At 46.3% G+C, this 26,898-nt stretch overlaps 3 protein-coding genes across 7 annotated transcripts; 2 read left to right on the top strand and 1 right to left on the bottom strand.

Annotated features, from left to right (window-relative positions):
- Positions 1-32: 32 nt before the first annotated feature.
- Positions 33-8,079, top strand: MIX23 (mitochondrial matrix import factor 23). 2 transcript variants are annotated; one of them, XM_064410386.1, is made up of 5 exons: positions 33-173; positions 1,196-1,321; positions 1,801-1,947; positions 4,235-4,294; positions 7,776-8,079. In XM_064410386.1, exons 1-5 carry the CDS (start codon positions 123-125, stop codon positions 7,824-7,826), a joined length of 435 nt encoding a protein of 144 aa, XP_064266456.1. In that variant the 5' UTR covers positions 33-122; the 3' UTR covers positions 7,827-8,079. The 2 variants fall into 2 exon arrangements, with proteins under 2 accessions (XP_064266456.1, XP_064266455.1); XM_064410385.1 differs by lacking the exon at positions 33-173 and adding an exon at positions 535-671.
- Positions 4,235-21,074, top strand: LOC135294737 (cystatin-A-like). Of its 4 annotated transcripts, none has more exons than XM_064410393.1 (4): positions 4,235-4,294; positions 13,821-14,011; positions 18,800-18,901; positions 20,859-21,074. In XM_064410393.1, exons 2-4 carry the CDS (start codon positions 13,946-13,948, stop codon positions 20,985-20,987), a joined length of 297 nt encoding a protein of 98 aa, XP_064266463.1. In that variant the 5' UTR covers positions 4,235-4,294; positions 13,821-13,945; the 3' UTR covers positions 20,988-21,074. The 4 variants fall into 4 exon arrangements, with proteins under 4 accessions (XP_064266463.1, XP_064266462.1, XP_064266461.1 ...); XM_064410392.1 differs by lacking the exon at positions 4,235-4,294 and adding an exon at positions 8,228-10,074; XM_064410391.1 differs by lacking the exon at positions 4,235-4,294 and adding an exon at positions 8,228-11,405.
- Positions 21,075-21,293: 219 nt separating this feature from the next.
- On the bottom strand, positions 21,294-26,375 carry LOC135294736 (cystatin-B-like). The gene is made up of 3 exons (XM_064410390.1): positions 26,196-26,375; positions 22,456-22,557; positions 21,294-22,093 (listed from the first exon to the last, which is right to left on the bottom strand). The coding sequence occupies exons 1-3, from the start codon at positions 26,259-26,261 to the stop codon at positions 21,965-21,967; spliced, it is 297 nt and encodes a 98-aa protein (XP_064266460.1). The 5' UTR covers positions 26,262-26,375; the 3' UTR covers positions 21,294-21,964.
- Positions 26,376-26,898: the final 523 nt, after the last annotated feature.

Genomic DNA, 26,898 nt, shown 5'->3' with positions numbered 1-26,898 from the left:
ATGCCCGCCCGGGGGCCGCTGCGCCGGGGGCCGCGCTCCGGCGGGTCCCGCCCCGCTCCGCCCCGCGCGTCATCCCGGCTCCCCGCCGGATTGGGCGCCGCGGCTCCCTCGGCCGATCCAGGATGGCGGCGCCCAGCCGGGCCGCGAGCTGCGAGGACTTCGCCGAGTTCCAGGTAACCCGCGCGGGGCGGGCGGGGCCGAGCCGGGCCGGGCCGGGCCGGGCCGGGCGCTGCCGCCGCGCGCTCCCCCCCGCGCCCCGCGCGCTCCCGGCGAGCGGCCCCGCGGGAGCGCGCGCCCCGTGCGCGAGGTCACCCCGCTCCCCGCGGCCGGCGGGATGCGGCGGGAAGGGAGCGCGGTCCGGCCTTCCCCCCTGCCCTTCCCGCTTCCCTCCGGCAGCAGCGCGGCCGGACACCTCCCCTTCCCCGCAGCTCCCTTTCCCGGGACGGAGCGCGGGCGGCGCGGGAGCTCCGCGGGCGCTCCGCGGCGCTTGAGGGAGCGTGGCACGGTGCCGCCCGCGCTCGGCGGTGCGAGCGGGGCCCGGGCCGGCGGGGCCCTGGAGCCGGCCTGTGTCTCGAACAGGGAATCCCAGAATGCCCGGAGTGGCTCGGCACCCTCAGGAATCGCCGAGTCCAGCTCCTGCCCCGCACAGGACACCCCGAGGGTCACGCCAGGTGCCTGAGGGCGTTGTCCAAGCACATCCTGAACTCTGTCGGGCTCGGTGCTGTGACCACTGCCCTGAGGAGCCTGTTCCAGTGCTCAGCCACCCTCTGGGTGAAAAACTTTTTCCTGGGACCCAACCTAAACCTCTCCCAGCTCGGCTTCAGGCCCCCCAGAGTGGTGCAGGTTTATTCAAAGTTCGCTGTTGTGGTGCAGGCTGTGCCCAGTTTCCTGTGTGGAAGTGGGGACAGGGACTTGGGCACAGGCTCTTCAGCCTGTCCACGCTGCCTGCAGGGCCAGGGGACTTCAGGGGGCATCAGTTGCTCACCCCTGCTCTGGCCTTTGCTGCTGAGGAAACTCCGTGGTTTGCAGCACATACTGCATCCCACTCCTGCATGTGGGATTGCTCCTTTGGTGTGCTTTTAACTCTTTGTAGGGAATCCTATTTAGTTTCTATTAAAATGCTTGGCTGTGCAAATTTTTTGTAATAGGCTTTTCTGAGAGATATAACCAAGTATCTCTCTCTTTTTTAATACAGGAGCTGCTCAGGGTGATGAGGACAATCGACGATAGAATTGTTCATGAATTAAACACTACGATTCCAACAGCTTCCTTTGTGGGGAAAGTTGATCCTGGCCAGACGTGTAAAGAGCTGTACGAGTCTGTGAGTGTGCTCACCTTCCACTTCAGCTCCCTTCATGTGCAGTGGCCAGTAAAGCATCCTCAGTGTCTGAGGAAAGCACTGCCTTGGTAGATCCTGCTTTGTGTATTCCTAACTGTCCTGCTTTCATCTCCACACGCTGCTTCAGTCTAAAACCGTGCAGGGAAGTTCTTTGGTCTCCAATACTGATCCTTTGAGGATCTTTTAAAAAGGGTGCATGCTTTTCCTGCTGCTCTGCAAGACTCCTCATGTTTACCTTTGACTTTTGGTCAACTTGGTAAGAGCAAGAATGACAGGATAGTCTAAGTTGAGAGTAGCTGCTGCTCAAAGCAGTGTTGTTTCCCACATGTAGATTATGAATTCAAAGGGATTTCTGTAGGCACAGCAATACCATGACTTTAGAAAGTGTCTCTTTAAACTTGTAACTAGGAGGTTTTTATTCTCTGATGAGTCACTGAGACTTTCTTTTTCTCCCCACTTAGTTGATGGATGCTCACACCAGTAGAGAAAGAATCATCAAAAACTGCATCTCTCAGACTTCTGCTGTAGTGAAAACCCTCAAAGAGGAGAGGGAAAAGGCCCATGAAGATGCAGCATTATTAAAGCAGCTCCGGAAAGAGCAGACAAAGGTGAGTGGTGGAGCCTTTGAGAGATCACTTGTAGAGGAAGAAGTGGATATCTTTCCCAAATGGAAAGACCAGGGCGATGGAGAGAACCTGAAGTGGATCCTCATTAAAGCAGTCTTTTCCAAGGTTCTCGTTGGCTCTTGGTGGGTCTTGTGGGAATTATTTTCCCAAGGCCTCAAGGCAGAGAGCTGCTTTTATCCTGCAACTGGAGCATTTCCTGAGAGTCTTCTACATGAATGCTGTAGAGAAACACACATTCTTTCCCATGGTGGATTCTAACCTTCACTGACTGATACCACTGAGACAAAGCTTAACTTTTCCTGTTCACTACAAGATGCTCTCAGGCAATCCATTTACACAACCTTTTTTTGCTGTTTGGTATTTCTTGGATTAATATTTGGAGTACCTTGTGATGGTGTGAGAGAGAGACTTCTGGGTTTGCATACAGAATTCTAATGTGCAAATGCCCTCTCAGCCTTCTGGCATGTGGGTGGGAAGTACTTTACCAGAGGGGATTGAGTATCAGAAGTGGAGAAAGGAACCCCACTGAAGTTCTCATCTCACTTCCAGGGCCCCTTTTGTAAGGAAAGGGATACTGAGAGAAGCATGTGGCAGATGAGCAGTTTTATTCTTAAAGCCTCACTTATTGATCTGCTAACAAGCATGGATATTAGTTTGGAAAACTGGAGTGGTAGCATAGTATTTTCTACAAATTTTGTTAGCAGAGCCAGTTTTTAAAATCATTTAGTTACTGAGACTGAAATCTCTTACTGAAAACACTGGGAAGATGACAATGGAAGATGACAATGGAGATGGCTTCAAATGTTGAAAGCATTCCATGACTTAGAAACATTTCAGAATTTTTTTATGAGATCACCTCAGATTTGTACTTGGACCTTATGACGTGTGATCCCCCTGATTTTTTTTTAGCTCTCCAAAACAGAGAGTTGTGTTTTTTCTACAAGTCAGAAAAGCTAACTTGACAGAACACATCCTAGTTTTAAGAGTGGGAATTTCAAATATCTATTCACTTGCTTGCAGTATAGATATTTTTTCCCTTGTTATGTGTGTTTCTCTGATCCTGCTACTTGTACAACTTGGAGAACTTCATGCAGAATTATTGCTTTTGAGTCACGGAATGAGAAAACTTGGAGTAGTGGTTTCTTTGAACTACTAAAGATCCTCTGAGTGTTTATTTTATAGAGATTTATCCTGGTGGTCCAGTCTCTCTGGATGCTGGATTGTTACTTCAAACAGATTGAAGTCCTCTTGAGTTGGGGAAAGTGCATCCCACAGCTGTAGCTGCTCTGTGTTCCTGGATATCTTACTTGGAAGGTTTTAAGTGGGATTGCTGTCCTGGCTTGCACCTGTTCACCAGGCCTCTCATTGGAGCCATGTATTGAAAATGGATAAGCTCTGACTCTTTGTCTGTCATGTTAAAGACTCCAACAAGAATATATCCTAAATTTTGACAAAAATGGCAGATGGTTTTTAAATCTCCTGCTATTGCCTTGGGACCAAATTCCCCAAACACAACTGTCACACCTGCCCCTTGGGGTTTCTAACAGGTGTGAAACAAAGAGATTCTTACCCTTCTCACAGGTCAAGTGAGTGCTCAGGAGCTGTGTGTTGGTGGTAGTTCTTGCCAGAGCTTTTGCATCTGTGTAGGGCTGGTTTGTCCTGCAGTGGTGACATAAAATATTAACTGCTTCAGACAGCACCAACAACATGTGGTCAGACTGTAAACCCTTTTTTTGGTCAGTACACTGAGCAGATGGGGAATGAAGCAGAGAGGGTCTGTTCATAACCTTAGTTTTAAATCCAGAATCCTAGCTTTGCTGCCAGCTACATAAATGACTCTAATAATGCAAGAGTGGCAACTCAAGGCTGCAGAGCTAACCCCAGCCCTGGCATTCCCTGTGCTCAGTGCTTGCATTAGGTGCAGTTATTTGTGCCTGTGAAGCCATCAAAGTTAATCAGTTAATTGCTTGCAGATCTTGGTGGGCATTATTTAGGAACAGAGCATGAGTTATCAGGATCTACTGCCAGGCTTGCTTTGTGAGTCTGCCTTCACTGTGCCCTTGCAGAGCTGTGTGTGCCCTGAGCACTGGCTGGCTGGAAGGGCCAGGCTCCCAGGGTGATTACACATCCTGCCCTTTGGTTTGCACCATCACAGGAGGTGTGCACCTGGTGCTGGGGTTGGGAGCTGGAAAGTTGCACTTGTAATAAGCACTGAAGGCTGCAGGGAGATCTGTTTGACAATAATCCTTTTATCTCTTATTTTCTGCAGTTGAAATTGATGCAGTCGGAGCTCAATGTTGAAGAAGTGGTAAACGACAGAAGCTGGAAGGTACTCAGTCATTTAATAGTGATGATGTTCTGTCCCAACAGACAGTCCTGCACTGGAGGTGTGGGACTGGTGCCTGGTGAAGCAGGTTAACTAGAAATAAATAAGGGCACTGCTGGGGGAAGTGCTTTAAGTCAGTCATTTTCCCAGTGCTGGATGCAGAGATCAAAACTTTTCAGTTGCACTGCCAGGGGAGGAAAAACATCTGATTTAGCATGGAGGAAGGACTGTGGATTATTCCCTGTGTCTCTTTCTCCTCCTTGCCAGTGGCTGAGCACTTTGGTAGGCTTTTCTGTGGTCAATTCTGAAAAGCTTTTCAGGACCTCTAACAATGTCAGAGAGAAGGATCTTTCACATTTGCCTGTATCTGGTGCTGATCTCAACTCTGAACAGAGCCCAGGGGAGGGTGAGGCTGTGGAAGTTGAACCTTTTCCTGATGGAGTTTCTTCAGGCCTGAACAGACACTCCCTGGTGCAAAGGGCAGCCTTGCCGTTGCTCTCCTGTGTCAGCAGAGGGTGCAGATCACCCTCTGGATTGATGGCCCCGAAGTCTAGATGGTGATTTCAACACTGAGCTTAAATTCTGAGGTGGCTGTATTGTGTCACTGCAGCATTTCACATCTGGCATCCTTTTCTGGTTTCATGTAGCTTTTCAGAGCTTTCAATACTGCAGAGAGCCTCTTTCCCTTTCTAAATGCAAAAAGGATTTTTGCAAATAGCCAGTACTAGCTGCACCTTCCTTTTTAATCCCTGCTTCATGATTTTAGTCCCTTAGATTGCACCAGTGTAAAACCAGTACAGCTCTATGTCTTGGGTGTTCATCAGTAACCTCAGTGCAGGCTGACGAAATGAGCATTTACACAGTTCTCTGCATCAGTACACCTCTATACTGTCCCAGAAAAGCTAAGCATGCACTTCAGTTTAATTTTAAGCCCACTCAGATCTGACTAAGCAGTGCCACAACCTTTACAACAACATGATGCAGGTCACCAGGGGCAAATATTTTATGATGACTTTGCTATAGGGGAACAGCCCCCACCCTAATCTTCATTCTGAAGCTCCAAATTTAGTAATGATCCCAGAGGTTTCTTGTAGCTGCATTAAGCTTTTACTGGTGATAGAACTGTCTAATTTTTCCTGAAGATGGGGAGTTTATAAACAGTGAGGTGTGTATGGTGCCAGGGGTACTTTAGCCTGCTGGTGTATTCCTCAGCCCATGTTCAGAGTGGGGCTTGGAGAGATAAATATTTCTGGGTTTTATCTCCAGTTCTGCTGTACTGTGCTCTGAATATACACATAAATGTCTCCTTTAGCTGCCTGTTAAAATGTCAATTAGAGCCAGTCATAGTTGCACACTGAATGCAATTTGTTACATGGAAGTGATTATTGGTGTGCAGGCTGGTGTTTTATTATTGTAGACTTCTGGTTGGGAAGTACACTTGTGTATTTCCATTAGTCCTAAACAACTGAAAACTAATTGGAAAAAATCTGATTAGGAAACAGATTTTTAAACATTGTCTGACTGTAGCAATAGTGGCATACAGAAGGATGCTACTTTAGAGAAATGCATGTGGAATTTGGATGATACCAAACAAGGAATTGACTTTCAAACAAGACACTAGCATTAGCCTCTGTCCAGCACCTCCAGATTGGAGTTTATTGTTGGAATGGTTTATACAAATACGTAAAAGCCAGCAAAATCAAACTTTTGCCTAGTAACATGAATTTTAAGGTTTCTCAGCCATTGCTTTTCCTGAAAAATGTCTGAAAAAAATGAGAATAGCGCTTCACAGGTAGACCAGTGGATTTAAGTGGCCTGAGTAATGCACTGAGATCTGTGAGCCAATGATCCTAAAAGGAGGAGGCAGTGTTAATAAGACTGCAGCATTGATCTTCCTGCCACAGGTTGTGGAGTTACTGTTGAAGATATTTTGAAAGCATGATAACAAGCAAGCTGTTGTTTGATGCTAGAGACCCTTGCAGTGCTTTAGAGAGTATTTCCAGCACCGTTTTAGACATATAGGCCATTAAAATGTCATTAACAGGCAATGGACGAAAAACTGTTCAATTTGTTTAGTAGTAAAATGTTTCTGAATTGGACTTGATGCTGTTGCTCTTAATTTCTACAGTTTCCTCCTATCACTGATCTCAAACCTTTACCTCATCTGAACTCTTCCAGAGGTGCCCATTCCATGTGGTAACATAATGGCTGCACATTTCTGTGTGTGAAAGAAACTATATCACAGCTTTTGTTTTCTGCAGTATGAAGCAGTTTGCAATACACGTCTACTTCTTTAAATAAATTAAATTTGAAAGGTAGTTGAAAATTGCTCCAAAATTGTTGAGAAGCAATGCTGTAATGAATGTGTGCTCCAGGCTTCACTTTTGCTGAAGTTGCCATAGGTTCTGAAGTGTGAATAAGATCTGCTGTAGAAGATTCTAGGAAGACAGAGCTTGAAACTGTGTATTTATATAAAGTGTTGGATAACTTCCCCAAAATGACAAGATCACTCACTTTGCACATAAAGCCAATGGGAGAGGTCATGAAACTTCATATCCTGATGAACACAGGCACTTGGGTCTGCCAAACCCCTGGACAGCTTGGCAAAATATGCTCTTGTGGGAATGCTGGTGGGACAGCCAACGCCTGCCAGAGCCCAGCTTGGTGTCAGGTGGTGCTTGTGTCGCTTTCACGACTTGTGCTGGACAAGTTGGGATAAAAACTGATAAATAACTGAATGGCTTGTGAAGAGCACTTGCAGCCTCGGTGGGAGCCTGTGTGTTTTGCTTTGGATTCAGGCTGCCTTACTTTAAACAATCACGTTTTTTGGCCCTCCTTAGGGCAGGCTGGCGGCAGTTCAAGCTAAATATACACCATCCTCAGTATCCAGTTCTGGAGGCTAAATTTTACCCAGAGAAGGTGCCAGAGGTGAGTGATGCAGGAGTGCTGTGCCCTTTGCAGGGAGTGCTGGCAGCACTGGCACAGGCAGGCAGAGCACTGGAAGTGTGCACGTGGCTTTCAGGAGCCCTTGCCCCTCTTCTTGGCTGTTGTGCCAATGTAAAATGTGCCTGCTCAGGAAAGACAGGAATACAGGACCCAGTTTTGAATGCCAGAGTGAACCTAACAGAGCACAACCATTCAGGAGCCTTCCCATGATTATTTCCCTCTCTTTTAAAAACAAAAAGGCATCAGCATTTTTGATGATAACAGCCTGCCAGGATTAAGAGTCTGCATTTTCTGAGGGAGAACACTTAGTGCTGTGCAGTTTCTCAACATCAGGCTGCATACTTTGGATTTACTAAAGCCAGGAGTGAAGGTGAATGGAGATGGATGTCTTGGTAAGTGTCATTTATTGATACCTCAGAGCTGGGCAGCTTGAGATGGGTGCCCAGGTAGTTGAGGTAGTTTCTGAACTGTTTGTGAAGTTCTGCTCATTTCCTGGATGGGGTTGATTCACTTTTGCTCTTCTGTTTTGGTGTCTCAGGTATTTAATGAGCGGTGCCGAATTCACTACAAGCCTCCGAAGAGTCAATGATGGTGTGGGATATTTTCCATCAAGGTGGTCCATAACTGTGAGAGCCAAACTGGAAAGAGACCGTGGGTGAGCTGAATTGGGACCCTCCAGAACCAGTAGAACCCAGTCTTGTTTTGTTTTGGACCTACTTAGCTGAATTCTCAAGCTTGAAATGATTCTCCTGTAATTAAGAGAAAACAACTCATCTTTTGTACAAAATATGTGAACAAATGAGTTTTATAGTATTAAAACAATTTTCAATCGGAATGCAAAACTGGCATCTTTCTTGAACTTCCACAGCTTCAGTGATCCCAGAGGGGAAGAAAGAGTAAAACCTATCCTGAACAGGGAGGAGAAGGCTCTCCCTGAGCTGCTGTCTGCTAAAATATCAGTGAACACAGTCTTTTTGTGGAAATAATCTGCTGAAGTCTGAAAGGAAATAAAAATTGCAGACTGATCAGCAAGTGTAGTGGGTCCAGCATCTCTGAAAGTAAGAAGTTACCAGCCTTGTTCTGAACTTCTCAACACGAGCAGCAGTGGCTCAGAGCTGTGTGTGGGTACAGGTTTGCCATTGCTGCTGCAGTGCTGAGAGGCAGCATCTGTTGCTTACTGCCCTTTGGTCTGTGTTTCCATGTTCTGGAGTTTTCCTTTATATAGGGGATGTGCTGTCGATTAAAACCACTATGGATTGGAGCTGAAGGTGTGTCTCATTTGGGAATGAGACTGTCCAGGGACTCTTTTTTGTCCCTCCCTCTGAATATTTAAGAGTAGTTCTAAAGGTGAATTGTGTTTGAGCTGAGGAAACAGCTGTGCATACCTGATCCTGCTGACCCTGGCCATGGTGTTGTGTTTACAAAGCTTGAATGCAGCACCCCTGCAGTAACACAGCATTTAAAGGCAGATGAGTAGGAGGAAAGCTGGGTTGCTGCAATTACAGCTGTATTTTTTACTTTTTATTCTGTATTTATCTCAGATAGGCTGACAGTCAAGTGACAATGTCTGTGTGGTTGCCAGCTGATATGATCTTAAGAACTACTGAACTTAAACAGAGCCCTAAAAATACAGGCCCTGTCTTGCAAACACTTGGGAATTCAGCAATGAAATTACCGGATACACTCTCACATCCCTAAAACTTTGAATATACAGGGAGTGGGAAATAAATGAAGGAATGTACCTATGTTACTGAGAGCTGGCAAAGATCTGTGCAGCAGCATCTGTCTTATAGTTGTTTGGGCAGTAAAGACTCAAACTGCTTGGAGGCCTTTTCTTTTTAGGCACCAGGGTCATTTCATCTCACCTTTTGTTGAGAATGAGGTAGAAATACATTTTAAGTCTTTGAGGATATAAATCCTAATGTTCAAACTTCATTTTCCCCCTCTCTTTTTCTCAAGGTACTGCAACTGCTTTATGCAGAACTTTGAGTTGGAGCACTCATTCTTGAAGATTTCTCATTGTTTTTCTGCAACTCAGAAAGCAGAAAATGCGTTTTTTCTTCAGTTGTTAAATTCTTATAATTGTTTATCATCAAAGTGTAAATCAAATACTGCTCATCACTCTGGGCTGAATTGGCACTAATGAAATTTCAACAGGAGATGATGGTCAATTAATGAGATGTTGAGAACAGTAAGTTTTGGTTTCAAAGTTGGTACTTTATTATTGACCTCTAGTATAGGTGTCTAAAATATTTGTTCTCTCCTGGGCTTGGATCAACTGCAGGGACAAATTCTCCTTTTAAGTCAGTTGTACAATGAAACTTCTATGAGTGTGTATAGACTTGGATCAATAGTCTTGAAATGTAATTTTTTATTTCTGCGTAAACTAGAGACTGTAATGAGAATTAATAATTGTCTTCCTTTATCTACCCAGATGTTTGCTCAGCTGTTGTGGAAAGCGTCTTCACTTAAGCAGATGCTGTGATAAATGACCTGTGAAATGGATGTGATACACAGATTTTTTTTTTTTTAATTAGTTATGAGGAAACAATGTTAAAAAACCCCACAACTCCAAAAAATCAGGCCAACATAGAATTATTTTCAGTTTGGATATAAGGCCAAGCAAGTAGTCTTATACAAACCCAAGTATGAAAACCTGATCCCACGAGAAGACTCCTAAATCCCCAGCATCCCTTCTTGGGGTGTTTGCATACAGAGGGTTGCAGTAAGACATTGACTTGCTTTATTTAGTTTGCTCTGAGCACAGAGGGTGTCTCTTGCAGTAGTCCACGGCCAGTCAGGTGGCTCAGTTGCTGTTGAACTCGATGGAACACGCGGTGAGTAAATGGAATTGCATGCCACACTTCGGGCGCGGGGCAGGAGGACGCGGCTCTGCTGGCTCCTGAGAACCTCGGAGCTGCCTGGGGAGTGGGATGGTCTGGCATGTGTGCAAATGGCATCAGTGTCAGCTGTGTGCCACACTGGACACAGGCAGGTAAATTCTGTGCCTGGGGGCCCCTGAGGGTTGCAGGATGGTGTTTAGTCAGGGATTGAACCTTGCTTCAAAGTTACTTCGAGGTAGTTACAAAATTACTGGGCTGTTTGCTGTCATATGGGGGTCAAACAGTGGACCCTACAAACAGCAAAATTCCATCCTTTCCCTGGTTTTAACTTCTATTTCTGCAAGTAATGGCATTTGAGCACAGTTGATGGCCATGTCCAGAGTCCTGTGGGTGCCTTACCTCCTCCACTGGGGCTTTCCCTTTGCTTGCAAGTGGTGAATACAGGTGGGCAGGTCCCATGTGCTTGGAAAGTCCTCTCAAGCTTGAGCATCTTTCCTTCTGTGAAATGGAAAGAGGTGTTGTTCTTTTTCTAGCATTCAGTACTGTTGTCTTCTGCAGCCTGTAGGCATGAAAGACTGATGAAACAGGTAATTTCTTTACAGAATGTTTTTGACATTAGATTTCAGTTGTCTTGAAGCAGACTGAGAGGAAGAGGCTCAGCATAGGCTGGATTATGATAACTTTGTGCTGCTGAAGGTCAGGTTTCTGTTGATCCTTGTTCATGTATGATGTCAGAAATCTTTAAAAATCAGGAGGGGTGGCAGGAAGGGAAACCTTTTTTGCAGACCAGCATGTTGAAAATCAAGGCGACTGTTCCTGTGATGATGAGAACAGATCTTCAGCTGGTACATGGAGGGCTGCTTTCCTCTAGAAGCTCTTAAAGACATTCAGACCATGTGTCATGTCCAGCCACAATTACATGTCACTGTGAGACCAGAAGACTGACCTTACTGGCTTGGCTTTCACAATAATTTCTACAGAGCTGACTTAATTCATGGTTTAAAAATTACTTGTAAATACATAACCCTGGGGTTTGGATTTTGGTGGAGGTTATTTTGTTTGCTTTGTTTTCTACTGGTGTTTTTATCAACAGTAGCTTGGCACTCTTAAAATGGCTTAAACCGAACCAGGGAGTAGTGGCCTGCAAGTACTAAAGATCTGTTTCTTCTGTGTTAGAATAGTACGTGGTGCATGATGTTACTCAGCTTCAAAGCTGTACAGAATGCCAGTGGTGGTGTGCCAGCAGATAGTCTCCAAGATAACAGCAGCACAGTGACGTGAGGGGAAGCTGCCAGTTGTGCTGATGGAGAGTGTACACTGGCCTGGTACGTGATACCAGCCACGTCTCAAACACTAAGGGGGCACACTCACCTTCTTGTGCAAGAGATGGCGTGGGGGTGGCTGTTCTTTTCAAGGCAGTGTTCCAAATCCTGCTTCATTACATCCAAAACTTAGTGTAGAGAGGAGTGGGTGGAGGTGGGAGTTACCCCAGAGAAGGTTGATCAATTGCGTCTGGTCATCTTTGATCACAGGTCTGTGAAATGTCTGCACTTAAAAGTGGTTTCATAGAATACTTGTGCAGGTTGAGTACTGCATCCCAGTCTTAGAAATCTCACGGGATTTTGGGACAGCCATTAGCACTGCCGTGGAAAGGAAACAGTCTGATTTGCCTCTGTAAACTTCCGCATCAATTTGCTGACAATTAGTCTTCATTTTTTTTTTTCCCTTCTGCACAACTGTGTATTCTGGGGGAAAAAAAGTTGTTATGCTTTAAAGTAAAAAACCAGCAAACCCAGAAATAGGGAGTCCGGTGGATGACTTCCACGCAACATTAATATCTTTAGTTTCACACCTAGAGTCTTTCCAAGATTATAAATGAACCCTCCTAGACTTTGTGTTCAGTGTATTTGTTGCTAGACAGAATTCTAGCTAGAGAGAGTTCTCCAGGAATGTACTGCTGCCCTGGGGAATCTTAACATCCCTTCCCAAGGAAGTTCGCAGGATCTGTATCCTGGTGAGTGGAGAGGTTTATAAAATACCCTGTTGTAGCACTGGTGCCCTGCAGTTGTTGGACACATTCTCTGATTTCTGGCTTCAGTAAGATGAACTGGCTCTTCCAGTTCCTTAACTTATCTGTCCTGCTGTATGAATAAGGCACAGGTGGTGGAACATGATCAGCATTTGAGTGAATCAGCAGGTTTTTATGTAAAACAAGGTTTGAGTTGTCATCAGCTCCATGAATAGGACACTGAGGAACTCCTCATCTGGAGAGAAGTTGGTGAAAGTGGCAGAATTCCAGTTTTTACAGCTGTCATTCCTTTTATTCCTGAGAACTGGAAGGATTTTTCTCTCTGTTCACAAAAATATTGTCTCAGGACAATTGATTTTTCCTCAAATGCTTTTTGTCCACTTCCATAACACAGCTGCTCAAATCTGGAAAATTCTGCAGTAGCTTTTTCAGTAACATGCTGTAATACTCATCAGTATTGTTGAGTGTAGAGCCCCTACAGCCCCAGTTTCTCAATCTCAGGGGCTTTGTACCAAAACCAGGCCTTGAAGTCAGATCTGAAGTACTTTATACAGTGTCTTGCATCATTTGTTATCTGTGAGGAGGAGGTTCAGTGGTATGGGTAGGACACGGATAAGTTTGTTGCTGTGGCCATAAACCCACCTCTTCCTAGCAAATTCCCTAATGCTGACCCCAGCAGAAATGCCCATTGCCTGTGTGCAGTACATATTCTCATTTCACCTGCTCCCATGTACCTGCCCCTACAGACTAAAAAGTGTCTGGTCTGTTTCTGCTTCGCTGGTCCTTGCTGTGGAACAACATTCCTCATATTTGCTGGAGAGGGAGATGGCAGAAATATCGACAGGGACTAATTTTTTTCTGTGGTCTTGAAGTGTTAGTTCTCCCTTACCAGAGAGGGCTGCTAGCAGTTATTAGCCTTCCCCCAGCAGGATTTGAGCTTTGTACATTGACATTCATGAATGTGACTGTGCCATGTGACTGTAACTGCAGAATGAATACTTCTGACTATACGTTCTCATGTGATCTGGTTCAGCAGTGTACATTGAAAATGGGACAGCTTTTGTGTTTTTTGATTGTACTTTGTCTTCCAGGAAATTGGCACTGGAGTTAAAAAGTAGATTTTATTGCACATTCAGTTGCTATTATGATTGCCTGAATACAGCTTTTGGTTTGATTGGAAAGAAGCAGAAATGCCTTATTTGCAGTACTTACCTGAATCTGGGATTGAATTATTTTCTACTTCTGATGCTGATGTTTACCTTGGCACCTTTTTGGTCAGGCAGAGTAAAGTCACGTCACTGAATGTAAGATGCCATCTGCTCCCATTTTCCCACTTAGAAGGATATTGAGAGAATAAAATTTCAAGTTAAACGGGACCTACGCTAAGGAAAGTGCTGCATCCTTGTCTCTGATCAGTGAATCTGTTGGGAAATACTGGGTGTGTCTTTGATCAGTTTCCCAAGAGCTCAGCCTAGTCATCTGCACATGGGTGGGGAGGCAAGAGGTTCCAGATGCAGCCCAAACCAAATCTCTAAGATATGGGTGACTGGAGGCTGATGTTTGCTTTTCTATTGGATGTGAAGACCATAAACGCTACTTTAAGAGCTTTTTACATTTATTAATAATATTGCCAGTGCTTTACATTGCTTTTCCCCCCCTTTTCCCTGCTTGTCTCCTCCAGTTCAGTAATGGTAGGCTCCGTGTGTTGCAGGTCACATGGTTCCATGACACATGTGTGTGTGTGTATATATGTGAGATGCCTGGGGACTCTGCTCAGACTGCGCTGAACTTCCCTCTCCACAGCCACTCATCATTTCAGAGAAGTCACCTGCCATCATGATGCCTGGGGGCTTATCTGACACCAAGCCAGCCACTCCAGAGGTTCAGCAGCTTGTTAACCAGGTGAGTTGCACCCTCTCTCTAGATTAGGTTGTGTGCAAAGAGGCTATTCCTGAAGCTCGTGTAAAGCCTGGGAGACTGAGGCAGGTTTTAAACTGAAGAGGCTCATGCTGAAAGTGGGAATCCCCTTGACTGGCAGTGTTTTCTCAGCATTCTGTGTAGGAAGTGCCTTGGTAAGACTGAGACAAGCCACTTGTCTGTCTGCTCTTTGTCCATGGCCAGGCATGGCACTGGCTACCTTCAGTTAATGTCTGTGCGAAGTTCCAAGCCCAGCTCTGCTATGCCAGCAGTGAGGTCACTTGTTTGAAATGAGAGGTGGCATATTGGAAGGGAAGAGGTTGTACCTGGTGGAGTTCATTCCTCAGTGAAGGACTGCACAGGACAAACCACATGCTGGTATGCAGTAAAGAATTATGTATGCAGGACAAAGCTTTTAAATTGTGTGTTCCCTGCTGGCATTACGTGTTTTCTGGAGTCACAGCTGTGATACAGGGGCTGCTGTGGGTCAAGATGAGCTTGGCACAAGGCAGGCCACTAAGTGAGCCCAGTTTCCAGGTGGTTGGTTAGAGGCAGTGGTCCTGAACTGGAGCAGCTCTGTGAGCAGCACCTCTGCAGATCCTCTAATGCCCTGCAGTGCAGCAGCTCTTCTTAAAGAAAAAATAAAATGCATCCTGAGGAATGAAAAGGGTTCCCACCCACCCAACTGTCTTCACCCTTCTGCCTCTGAAAGATGAGCTCGTGTCCCTTTGGCAATTGTACTCAGGCACTCTTTGAGGAAACAAAAATAGGAAGTAGCAGGGCGGAATGCATTGGCCAATACTGCAGCACACTCACTATACCTGATGTGCAGGGCTCCCAGCTCTCTCCTTTGCTGTGCCGCCGAGGAGAGTTTGCACCAGCATCCTTCCACGTCTTCTGTGATCTTGCAGCTGAGACCAGGCAGCCCAGAACTGTGACAGGGCTCTCTTCCGTAGTCCACAGGTGGAGGGGATAACTTTTAACATTCTGTTTACTGATTAGAAGATACTCCATGTTACACCAGGTGTCCCCTTTAGCAGAGTGATACAAATATGCTGGGAACTTGATACAGGTCTAAGTTACTCTTAGCAAAATGTAGCGACTGCAATCCCAGTTCTCTGAGGACACCAGGGCGTTCTGCACTCCTGGTGTACCACCTCTGTGCCACCACCCTGGGCATCCTCACTGACTTGGAAGGGGGGGTGTGGGTTGAAGTCGGCTCTAGCCAGCAGTTTTCTTCAAAATTCTTTCATCCAGCCATTTAGTTCTTATACTCAGGACTGGGCAGAGCCATGTGTTCACTTCCCCCATGCTGGTCTGGCTAACTCAGGGGTGTGTTTGCTTTCTCTTAATGAACTCGGCGAGTTACATCACCACATGATCCCCTCTGCTGACAGAGCTATTTATCAAAAACACCCTGTGATCAACCTTGTGTTGAGATAGTCATCTTATTTGCAAAAGCTGTGGTCAGTTACGCCCTGCATTGTTCCCTGAGTTTCATGGGTGGAATATCACCCTCCCCAGCTCCTCTGAGCCTTCTTCCATTATAGGGCTTCAGTCACAGCTGGGGTCACCAGAGCTGGGGACATGTACATGAAGGAGGGCTGGAGTCTGGGGTAACAGGTTAGTCAGAGTGATTTACTGCAGAGCAGAAGGAGAAATGAATGATCTACAATTGTTTGGGGGGCACTGACTGAATTACTTGGGAGCAGTACCACTGTTCCTTCTATGCTGGCAGGAATGTTTGAAGGAGCAGCACTTGCAGAGATCAGAAATTCTCTTCTATGTATGGAGGGGTGACCCTAGCAAGGGAATTGCAGCACCTTTGTGTATTTGCGACTCTTGTTTCCTCATGTTTAAGATGGGGCCAGCTGAGGGCTGTGAAATTTAATTAACGAGTCTGTGAAATGCCTGGAGCACCATATCAGATACTGAGCTTCGTTTTCAGTGCTGGGCTGTGTTATTTATGGGTCATCAGAAGTCTTGCAGTGTGTATTGGAGGTTAAACCACAGCACTTGGGTGTCCGTGAGCAAACAGGCACTTGAAAATGTGAATGCTGGTTTCAGGCAGTGCTGATGCTCCCAGAGTACAGGGAATGTACGGAATCAGAAATGTGGATAGTGCAAAGTTTCTGTTTGAGTCCAGAAAAGGACTGATCCTAATTTTAGTGTTCTTTTATTCTCAGTAGTTTCAGGAAAATGAAAACAGATTGTTTATTGTTCTTATTTTCTGCAGGGTGAAATTTCTGCCCTGTGCTGAAAGCAGGAGAGAGAACACTTCCTGGTCCTTTCCCCCTTTGCAGAGGCTTTGGTATAGTTCTCTAAGGCAAATATTTTTATGGAAACCTTATGCTGGGGAAATCTGCTGTCCTTCCAGCATGTGTCACCTTTTCATGAAGCAGTTTTGGGGGGCTTTTATGCTGAGCAGAGAAGCAATTCCTATGATTTCAGTGAAGCTGTGAAGAGCGTTTGCAGAACTTGGGATGCTCAAGGTCTGTCTGCTCATGGGGTTACATAATTATTTACTTATACCTGTGCCTTGTCTCTAGCCATCATTAGTGAGCTGAGGAATGTTATTTATTTGGTCTCCCTGTTTTACAGCTGTTGCCCAAAACTGAGGAATGTTTTGGGTTCAGGATGCTGTTAGATAAGAGTTTAGGAATGTTATTTTTTTCACCCGAGGATTAAGGAGCTGTTTGCCTTCTTGATTTTACTGAAGGCTCAGTCTGTAAGTAACAAATGGGGGATATAGTGACCAGAGGAGAGAGAGCAAAACTGGAGAGAAGTGGCGTTTTGATTTGTTCTGAGAGAGGAATATCATGCACCAAAAGTTGCCACTTAGGAGCATTCTAGGAGGCCCCTGCCCCGGTCAGCTGGAAGGTTGTTGGGAATTAAAATTTCCCTGGTTTGCCAGAGTTAGCAGCTCCTCAGCTGAAAGTGTAGTTGTCTGTTCCTGGGGATAGAAACCCTGTGGAAGCTACACAGCAGAAGAGCAGGGTAAGAGATCATGAGGAAGCTGAACAGGATGATAATTCCTCGCTCTTAGGAAATGATCTGGTGTTGCTTGGGTGCTTTTCTGTGGCCTTCCTGCTAGGATGGAATGTCATGGGAGTGGCAACCAGCTATAGATGCTTGTACTGGGCAAGTTAATTAATTCAGTGGCTTCCTGTGAAACAGGTGGGTGGTGAGAAGCACTGAGGTGCTGCTGGCCCGGCCCAGGGCAGCCTGAGCAGCTGGCACTGGTGCTGCTCCTCTGCCCAAACTCAGTAATGCATCCGGTCATCAGCGTGGGTGTCATGTGCAGAGGGGCACCACGTCACCCAGCCTAGCAGAGATTGTCTCTGCTCTCTGTGTGGTGCTCATGCAGTCATCATGAAATAGGAGAGTTTTATTTCTTGGAGAAGTAAGGAAGGGCAACAGCAAAACCACTGCCTTGGACTTCTGGAGGGAAGACTTTGGCCTGTTTGGCAGATTGGTTGAAAGAGTCCCTTGGGAGGCAGTTCTGAAGGGCAAAGAGATCCAGGAAGGCTGGGCATTCTTCAAGCAGGAAATCCTAAAGATGCAAGAGCAGGGTGTCCCCATGTGCCAAAAGACAAGCAGGTGGGGAGGAAGACTGGACTGGCTGAACAGAATGTTTTGGCTGGAACCCAGGGTAAGAAACAGAGTTTATAAGCTTTGGAAGATGGGGCAGGCAATTCAGGAGGATTACAAAGGTGTTGTGAGGTTATGCAGAAAGAAAGGCAAAAGCCCTGTTAGAACTTAACTCTGATCACTGCCAAAAACAATGACAAAAAGTGTTCTTGTGAATACATAAGCAAAAAAAAGAGGGCTAAGGAGAATCTCCATCATTTGCTGGATGTTGAGGAAATCATTGCCTCAAAAAAAAAAAAAAAAAAGGATGAGGTACTTAAAGCCTTTTTAATTTCAATCATTAATAGTCAGACCAGTTTTCCTGCCAGCTCCCTGAGCTGTAAGACAGAGACAAGGAACACAATGAAGCTCCCACAATCCAGCAGGAAACAGTGACCTGCTTCTCCACTTAAACATGTGTAAATCTGTGGGGCTGGATGGAATCCACCTGAGGGTACTGAGCTCTCCAAGCCACTGTCCATGATTTACCAGTGGTCCCAGTGAACCTGGGAGGTCTCACACAACTGGAGTTTGGCTAATTTGATGCCTCTCTAAAAGAACATCTACAAGAATGACAGGAAGGAGGATCCAGGGAACTACAGACCTGTCAGACTGACCTCAGTGCCAGGGAAGGTCAAGGAACAGCTCATCCTGAGTGCCATCACACAGCATGTGCAGGACAGCCAGGGATTCAAGCCCAGCCAGGATGGGTTCATGCAAGGCAGGTTCTGCTTGACCAACCTGATCTTTTTCCATGACCTGCCTAATGGATGAGGGAAAGGCTGTGGATGTTGTCTCCCTGGACCTTAGCAAAGCCTCTGACTCCAGTTCCTGCAGCATTCTGCTGAAGAAGCCTGGACAGGTGCACTGCTCACTGGGTGAAAAGACTGGCTGGATGGCGGGGCCCAGGGAGAGGTGGTTACATCTGGCTGGTCAGAGGTGGTGCACCCAGGCCTCAGTGTTGGGGCCAGTCCTGTTTAATACCTTTATTGATGATTTGGATGAGGGGCTTGAGGGCACCCTCAGTCACTTTGTGGAATTTCATTAAGGGAGTATGTGTGGAAGGATGAAAATTGGAGTGGTATATGTGAAAGAAATCCCTTAGTATGAACCTGCCAATCATTTTTCCCTTTCTTTTTACAGGTGAAGCAAGAGTTTGAAATCCAGACAAACATGAATTGTGCTGTCTTTACAGCCATAGTATATAGGACTCAAGTGGTTGCCGGGACAATGTTCTTTATTAAGGTTTGTATATATTGTAGGAGGGAGTGTTTTGGAATTAAATGCTACAGGTGACTTGCAGAGTGGCTTACAGCTAGAAAGAGAAGCAAACATCATAGAAAACTGTCTGAAGTGAGTAACAGAAGTTGGGACTACCTCCAAATGCTTATAAAATTCCTGTTTGACACTACTGTGAACAGGAATATAAATATTATAAAACATGCCCTATGCTTATTCAGATGTGACTGGTAAGCTTCTTGGGATCATCCCTCTCAAGGACTATAGATTACCTTCCCAACTCAAATTATTTCAGCAAGTCATAACTGGTCTCCTGTTTCCTTTCAAGGCAAAATAGTGTCTGAATCCTTCAGTTGTGTTTGTTGGGGTGAAATTGAAGTCAGGTTGAGGAACTGATGGAAAGAGAGTCAATTTTCTGATGCAGTGCACACATGTCTGCTGACTAGTTTTGCATGCAAGCAGGTGTGTTGATGTTTTGGTTCTGTGTCAGGTGCTGCAGAGGTACACAGCCTGCTTGCTGCTTCTTTCTGTATTTTCAAAACCCCCTCTGCTCTAGAGGGAAAATGAGTAATGCTTAATTTGGAGCCCTCTGATAGCACCATTCCTCCTCTGCTGGAAACCCTGACCGATGGACATGAGCAGCTTTCTGTGAAGTAGCACAGAAGAAATGTCTGGGTGTGTTATTCATCTGACTGTGACTGCTGAAACCCCACGTGTGTGTGGGCTTGTACCTGACAGGGTATGTCATATTCCAAGGGAACTGGAATAATTCTTTTATTAGAGGAATTGGCCTGTAATGTTTGGGGGAGACTAATTCTGCAGAGAGACACAGTGAGCATTAGCTCCACGCTTCTCATATTTAGTTGATCCAGGAAGGACAGATGCTGCCAAACCTTCTTTCCCAGGATCTTCCTTAAAAGAACTCTTAACTCAGAAACAAGGATTGATCTATTACTAAACTTAGCAGAAATCCATTGGTAACACTGGAAATGGATGATTTGTCTTTTCTTTCCCAATTTTACCAGTGATGAAAAACATCACTGATGGAATACATCCTCATTTTAGCATTAATTGGAACAAACTCCATCACAAGATGCATTATTTTGTATTACAGTATCTTCCACTTCACTGATGTTTTACCAGCAGACTTACAGCTGAAATGCAACCCAGACCAAGCACAGTGCCTCACTGCACCCACCAGAAAGCATGTAAACACCTCTTGGAGCCTAAGGCATTAAAGTTTCCATGTCCCTCACCAAGGGAGAGTTTAGCACCTGTTATGCTTGGCTCTTTAAGAATGAAATTTTACAGCTTCCTACCAAGTCTTTATGTGAGGACTTTCTAGGGGGAAGGTGAATTTCTTTGGAAGAGTGTTTATTCCAGGCATTCTCATGCACTCCCAAAAGCACAGGATATGTCAGGCTCCCTGTTCAGGCATTGATGTGTTTTTGGAGTAACGCTGCAGAGCAGCTTTCAGGTTGTCATTGCTTCTCAGGACCATGTGCTGCTCTTCCTGTATTACATCTTTCTGTACTCCTTGGGAGCTGACATGGTGTCTGCACTGTGTCCCACCCCCAAGTCATGGAGGTTTCCTCATTGTCTCATCTCCTACGAGTGTGTCAGGAAGCTGTGAGCAAATGTGCTGGCATCCTGGTAACTGAAATAGGACACCATCAAAACCTTTCTCCTGTTGCATCTTCTGGTGCTTCCACACCCAAGCAGTTCTGCTCATTTTCCCCTTACCTGAGGCTGAGGGTTTTTAATACAGTTTTCTACAGGTGTAGACAGTTTCTGCCACCAGTTACTGCCCAGACTTGGATAAGAGCTGTTGAAGTAAAAATGAAGGTACATCTACAATTAAGATCCTGAGCAAAGAAGTTCTTTCAAGAATGTAAAGAACAGCCTTTTGTTTGAATCTGCTTTGAGCCTCTGATTCTCACTTCCCCGCTCTTTTGGTTCCTAGGTCCAAGTTTCCAATGGCGAATATGTCCACTTAAAGGTGTTCCAGAGTCTTCCTCATGAGAACCAAGGTCCCAGCCTCGTCAGTTTTCAGACTGGCAAAACCAGAGATGACCCTCTGACCTATTTCTAAGACAAAATGTGTTGCAGTGCCTCACCTCTGCAAATCCTATGGAGATTACTGCCTATGACAGTAAAATAAAATAAGTTTGGAAAGCTACTGTCCATATTTTCCTTTTGCTGCTGATATACCTGCAGATGTCTTTCTTGTTATCTTTCATATCTGTCACAAGACTAAAATAAAGTATCTTCAGTTAAGATATAGACTAAACATAAGGTTATCTGGATATAAAAAACAGTTAAGGAAAAAAAGCTGAGCAAGATAATAATCAATAGTGAAAACCAGAGAAGAGAACACTAAAGCACCAAAGGTGGTATCTCAAGTCAAAAGAAATGTTTATTGTTATAAATGCAGAAATGCTTGTCCAGCTTAAGTTCCTTTCCAGGACTTTTCCATAGGACCGAGAACATAAGCAAGCTGGTTTGGTGTTTGAAACTCACACACCCTCTACGGGACATTACATGCTACTGCTGCAAAAGGATGAGCATGATTACCAAGGGAATGTTTGTCTCAAACTACTGTAAGCCTCTTTCTCTTCCTTGCAAAATTGTTTCAGCTCGAGTCTCTCATGAGAGACTTTGCCCATAAAATACAAAGTACAATTTAAATCTACACATATATTCACAGTTGCAAAACAGCACAGAAAAGACTGAGGCTTTCCTCTTGTTCCTTGCTGCAAATATATGAGTGCTGGTGTCATTCCCCTTCCGCTTTCCAGACCAAGGAAGTCCACAAACAGAACTCAGCCACAGTATTCTTGTTAAGTTGCACTAAAGCCTAAGTTAAGTTGCAATAAAAGTAGGGTTTACATTAGTGCAGGTAATAGGAGAGCCCTGTGACTCTCAGGTTTGGAGATTGCACAGGAAGGGAATGGCATTAAAAAAAAAAAAGACACTTTTTTCTGCCCTTGTTGGCACAGGAATCAACATTTTGCAGCCTGTAGAAAATGCACATAAGAACCAGCCAGGGAAACACAGCAGAGAAAGTTGCTAGAAATAAGCCAGTTCATCATGCTTTGTCTTGCTGCCCTGGTAACTGTGGAGGCTCAGCTGCTCGTTCTCGTGGGGGAGGCTCTTGAACACCCGCAGGTGCATGAACTCCTCATTCCCAACATGGACCTGCAAAGCACAAAAGCCAGTGAGATCCCTGCAGGGGGAGCCTGCAGCAGGAGGGGTGGCAGAGGCTGGGCTGGTTTGAGGATGGAGCAGCAGACAGGCAGTGAGAAAAACCATTGGCTTCTTTTAAACCAGACTAGGAACCGTGACTTTGCAGAAAGACCACCTAATTTCTCATGAAAATGGAGAAAAGAGGATCTCTGTATTTAACAGATAGGGAGAGGGGCTGGGAGGTGGATATTTGTGGGTTTTTAATGCACAAAGGTCAAATTGTAAGCATTCTCCTCTAGTTAAGAAAAAAAACAAACCCACCATTCCAAAGATTATACACATTAATATAAGAGAAGCAACCCAGTGTCCTCTACCTTGATGAAGTAGTTTGTTCCAGCAACCAGCTGAGTTTTAAACTCCACTGCAGTGAAGACATCAAAGGTTTTCCCTTCTTTTTCTTCTAGCTGAGCTTTTACCTTAAGGAAACAATAGGTTCTTTAAGAATGATGCAAGGTTCAAGTATTTAGGACTTCAGGCTTACAGTTCACATCTGCTGAATTCCCTAACACAGAAATTCCCCTGCTTTTCTAAGATACTAAAAGATCAAAATGAGTCATGTTAAGTTTTGTGTGAAAGCAGGACCAGGAATCTAGGGAGGTGGCAAAGCTGAGTTGGAGGTGGGAGTCAATCACTACAGGCTGACACCAAGTCTGGAAAACACTTGGCAGTTCTTTCAGCATGTCTGCTGGAATCTGTGTTTTCAAACCTCAAAACAGTGCTCAAGAAGTCAAAATAACCTGTCCAGTACCCAGCAGGGAGCCATGAACTCCTGAGATGCAGCTCTTCTCTCCTGCACTGGGCACTCTAGCACATTGTGGCTATATGGAAAATTCTTGGTCAGGAAAGCAGATTTCAGCCTTTGTTTTGCAGGTCAAGATGAGTTAGTCTTGGAGTCCTTGCCTGCAAGTCCTTGCCTGCTCCAGGCTGCACCTCCTGCACTGCATCACTGCAAAGCCCTCCCTTCACTCCCAAGGCAGTAGTACCAGCAATGAGTAGATTCTCCAGCTATATGGTGTACTTCCCCTTCTCCCTAAATTCAAGGAAAATAGATACATTTGCACTCCTGCCTAAACCCCACAGGCTTCCTTGGGGAAGAACAAGTGCCAACTTGCCACTGGTCAGGTGCTGTAGGTGAAGCAGGAACAGAAGAACCATTCCTGCAACAGGGTGTGTTCTCACACCTCTCCAACTCCCAGAACTCTGGTGCCTTTTCAGTGACCATCCTGTCCCTGCAAGCTGTGTCCATGCTTTTTATCTTCCCTCTCAGAGGCCATACCTCTACACTCCCTCCAGGTTATGATCAGCATGTCACAAGCAAGATAATGAAGTTTGGACACTCTCCCATTTGTTTTTTGCCATACAGAAATCCAAGCTGCATTCTAAGATGCACTGAAGGGCACAGCTCCAGAAAGCACCATGATTCACTCCTGCCTCCTCCCCTTCTCCTCAGTCAGAGGTTGGAGCAAATGGTTTCAGTTTTCATCACACTTTTACAAATTTTAAACAGCAGGGCAGACATAAGTCTCCCGCTGACCCTGTCCTGTCCTGTACTCCATTAGCAATCCTAGGCACTGGGCAGCTTTGGTTTCTGAGGTCACTAAATCACCCCAGCTCAGCACATTTTGTATTTCCACCAGCGAGCTGAACACTGGGCTCTGGGTGCAGACAGCTCAGAGTCCTGCAGCTGCAAGCTTGTCAGGGTGTTTGTGGCAGTGAGTCACCACAGCATGTGACAAACCAGCGTCCTGAGTCAGGGTGGAGACGGAAATCCCAGGCTGGTTCTTGATCTCAGTCTGGATTTGGGAGTTCTGGAGGACAGGAGCCAGCACTGTGTCCTGGTGCTACCAAAGTTAATGGAACACTGGGCTGCATCAGCAGGAGCCTAGCCAGAAGACAGGCGAGTGATTATTGCCCTTTACTCGGCCTTTGTTAGGAAATGTGGAATCCTGCTCCCAGTTCTGGGCCCCCAGTACAAGCCAGACACCAATAAACTGTAGTGAGCCCCGTGAAGGGTCACCAGGAGCACTCCATGAGCACACCAGGATGGCTTGTGCTCTGAGGAGAGGAAGAAAATGAGCTTGCTCAGCTCAAAGAGAAGAGGGCTTTGAAGAAAACTTTCCAGTACCAGGGTTTTTCCAGGGATGAAACTTTCCAGACGCCAGAAGAATGAGACACAATGGTCATAAAACTGAAACTGGAGGCTCAGACTGGATATAAAGAGAAACATTTTCCCTGAGGACATTCCTGCACTACAGCAGGAGTGTTCAGAGAAGCTGTGCAGTTTCAATCCTTGGAAGTATTCAAGACCTGACAGGACAAAGCTCTGAGCAGCCTGAGGATGCTGACCCTGTGGCTCAGGCAGGAGGTGCAGTCCCTTCCCACCCAAACAATCCAAGATTCAGTCCCAGGGCTGGAAATGATCATTCTCTGAAGGCTCTCCACTGCCCTGCACTGCCAGAGCACTTAACTAAAAAGCAGATGGTTCAGAATGACCCTGGACAAGCTCTGCCACTATTACCAGTGAGGAGCCAAAGCTGAACAGGCCTGGGTGGAAATCCTTGCCTTGAGGTGGCTGTTCCTATGGGATTCCCAAGCCAGACACTGCCAAAGGAAGCCTTCCTGCCCCGTGTGACACTACATCCACCGTGGGTCAAAAAACTGAACAGCATTTGGCCATCACAAGGATTCTTACGAAACTGTAAAATGAAGGCAAGAACTGGAAAAGCAGGAACAGGGAATATGTTTATGGCAAGCAAACTGGCAGGCTGTAATAAATCTTCCACAAAGACCTGACTTTAAGCAAATAAAGCTATTTGAGAGGGCTACCTCGATTTAACAAAAGTAGTATTTTCTCCAGCAGTGTCCAGATGAGGATATGAGTGCATGGGCAAGTTTCAAGTTTGGGTTTTCCCACCTGTATTTCATTAAAGGAAGTAATTAAATTGGCAGTCAAAACAAGCTGGATAAATTTTAAAGTATTTAGGTGATTTAGATGAAAACATCAGATTTTTGGTTAATTCTGTTCATTCTGAATCCAACAGGGTTTTGTTTTTGGACTGCCAAACCACTGCAGCGTGCTACAGAACAGAAAGTCAGGATTTCAAACCTAGTTTTAAGCCATGTTAATTGCATATCTGCGTTACCTTTAACATGACATGTAGGCCTTTTCAGGTCAAAGCAATAATTATGACTCTCAGCAATTCTCAATCATGTGCTTATTACTGCAAACTCAGGCTGGTGCTTAGGAGATGCATATCTCTCCCTTTTCCTAAAACACAGAATCCTCAGACTGTACAAGCTAAATGTTAATTTCGGTGGCTGCTGTGCCTTTGGGTGCTCTGTATGTGTTTGGGAATTCCTCCTGCATGGGGAACAGGCCCAGGCAACGACAAAGAGTCAGAGGCTGGAGCGCATCCTTCATCTTTGCTCTCCAGCTTACCACAGCCCAGCCGACAAAGCCAAAAAGCAGAAGGAACTTGAGTTTCCATGACAAAAAGAAGAACATGTGTTTTGAAAGGACTTAGTTGCACAATGGCATTTTTAGAGTAAAAGCATGTGCTCCAACAACACGAGCAGTAATCTCAGGTACTGTAAGCAGTATCAGGATTTGGAGCCGGCAGCAGTTGGAGCTGAATTCTGTGCTGGGGAAATGCAGAAGCAGCGAAGAAGCTTTCTTACTTATTCTACGTTTCACCCCCTCAAAAAAACCCCAAACAATCCCCCCCCTTCCGAGGCAAACAACAAAGAACCAAAACCCCAAACGCACGCACAGGTGCGGAAAGGAGCACAGGAGCTCGTTCCCCGAGCCCAAGGCAATGGCTCTGCCGGGTTTCCCCTCTGGAGCCAACAGGGCCACGCCAGGCGGGCGCAGGGAAGGAGCGCTCCGGGAGCCGCCGGCGGCTCCGTGCATTCCCCGCTCCTTCCACCTTCCACACCGGGGGCGGTGCCTGGGCTCCGCCGCGCAGGGCAATGGCCGGGCACACGCTGGGCCCGGGCCGGCCTGCACGGGCCTTGCCCGGCCGGCGGGACGCTCCGCGCCGGGCCGGCCCCTCACCTGCTCCGCGATCCGCTGCGTCTCCTCGGTGGCGGGCCGGGCCGCCGAGGCACCGCCGCACAACATGGTGGCAGCGCTCCGCTCCGAGCCGCTCCTGCCCCTCGGGAGTGCCGGGGCGGTGTCGGGGGCGGCGCCGGGCCCGGGGCTGGATCCGCGGCGGGGGCTCGGCGGCGGCCGGGAGAGGCCGGGCCCGGCTCCGCCCAGCCGGGCCGGGGGTCAGCGCGGCCCAGCTGGGCCATGGCGGCCCGGCGGCCGATTGAAGACAAAACCAGCCCGAAGGCACACTTGCAGGGAAAGCTGGCGGCAGAATTTATTCTGCGCCCAGGACAGAAGGGCTGCCCCCGTGACAGCCCCGCGGGAGGACAGGGCTGTCCCCAGCCGCGGTTCTCCCCGGCCGTGTGCCGCCTTTCCCAGCAGCGGGTGCTCCCTCAGCCTCTCCAGATCCTCTCCAGGCTCCTCGTTCACCACGTTCAGCATTCCCTCTCCCAGGCTGATTTTGGCGCTCCTCAGCCAGCAAGCTGAAGGCGGTGGTGAATTATCCAGCCTCTGGGAAATCCCTGCGGAGATTTTAGTCTGAATGTTCACGTCATTACCTAAATTTCCTCCCAATTTAAACATCCAGACTCCTGCAAAACCAACAACAATCACCTACCTTCCTCCTCCCGCTTGGTAAAGTTGGTCAATATAAACCTAAATTTAATAA

Source organism: Passer domesticus, chromosome 2 (genome assembly GCF_036417665.1).
Source record: "Passer domesticus isolate bPasDom1 chromosome 2, bPasDom1.hap1, whole genome shotgun sequence".
Lineage (NCBI taxonomy): Eukaryota > Metazoa > Chordata > Aves > Passeriformes > Passeridae > Passer > Passer domesticus.
This window is presented reverse-complemented; position numbering and strand designations above follow the sequence as displayed.

Bases quoted from the DNA above. Each gene is read 5' to 3' on its own strand.
- MIX23 (XM_064410385.1), top strand. From the start codon at position 591: ATGCCCGGAGTGGCTCGGCACCCTCAGGAATCGCCGAGTCCAGCTCCT. The intron at 672-1,195 runs GTGCCTGAGGGC...TTTTTAATACAG, and splicing joins CACCCCGAGGGTCACGCCAG to GAGCTGCTCAGGGTGATGAG. The intron at 1,322-1,800 runs GTGAGTGTGCTC...CTCCCCACTTAG, and splicing joins GTAAAGAGCTGTACGAGTCT to TTGATGGATGCTCACACCAG.
- LOC135294736 (XM_064410390.1), bottom strand. From the start codon at position 26,261: ATGTTGTGCGGCGGTGCCTCGGCGGCCCGGCCCGCCACCGAGGAGACG. The intron at 22,558-26,195 runs GTGAGGGGCCGG...TGTTTCCTTAAG, and splicing joins CGCAGCGGATCGCGGAGCAG to GTAAAAGCTCAGCTAGAAGA. The intron at 22,094-22,455 runs GTAGAGGACACT...TGTGCTTTGCAG, and splicing joins GAACAAACTACTTCATCAAG to GTCCATGTTGGGAATGAGGA.
- LOC135294737 (XM_064410393.1), top strand. From the start codon at position 13,946: ATGATGCCTGGGGGCTTATCTGACACCAAGCCAGCCACTCCAGAGGTT. The intron at 14,012-18,799 runs GTGAGTTGCACC...TTCTTTTTACAG, and splicing joins TTCAGCAGCTTGTTAACCAG to GTGAAGCAAGAGTTTGAAAT. The intron at 18,902-20,858 runs GTTTGTATATAT...TTTGGTTCCTAG, and splicing joins GGACAATGTTCTTTATTAAG to GTCCAAGTTTCCAATGGCGA.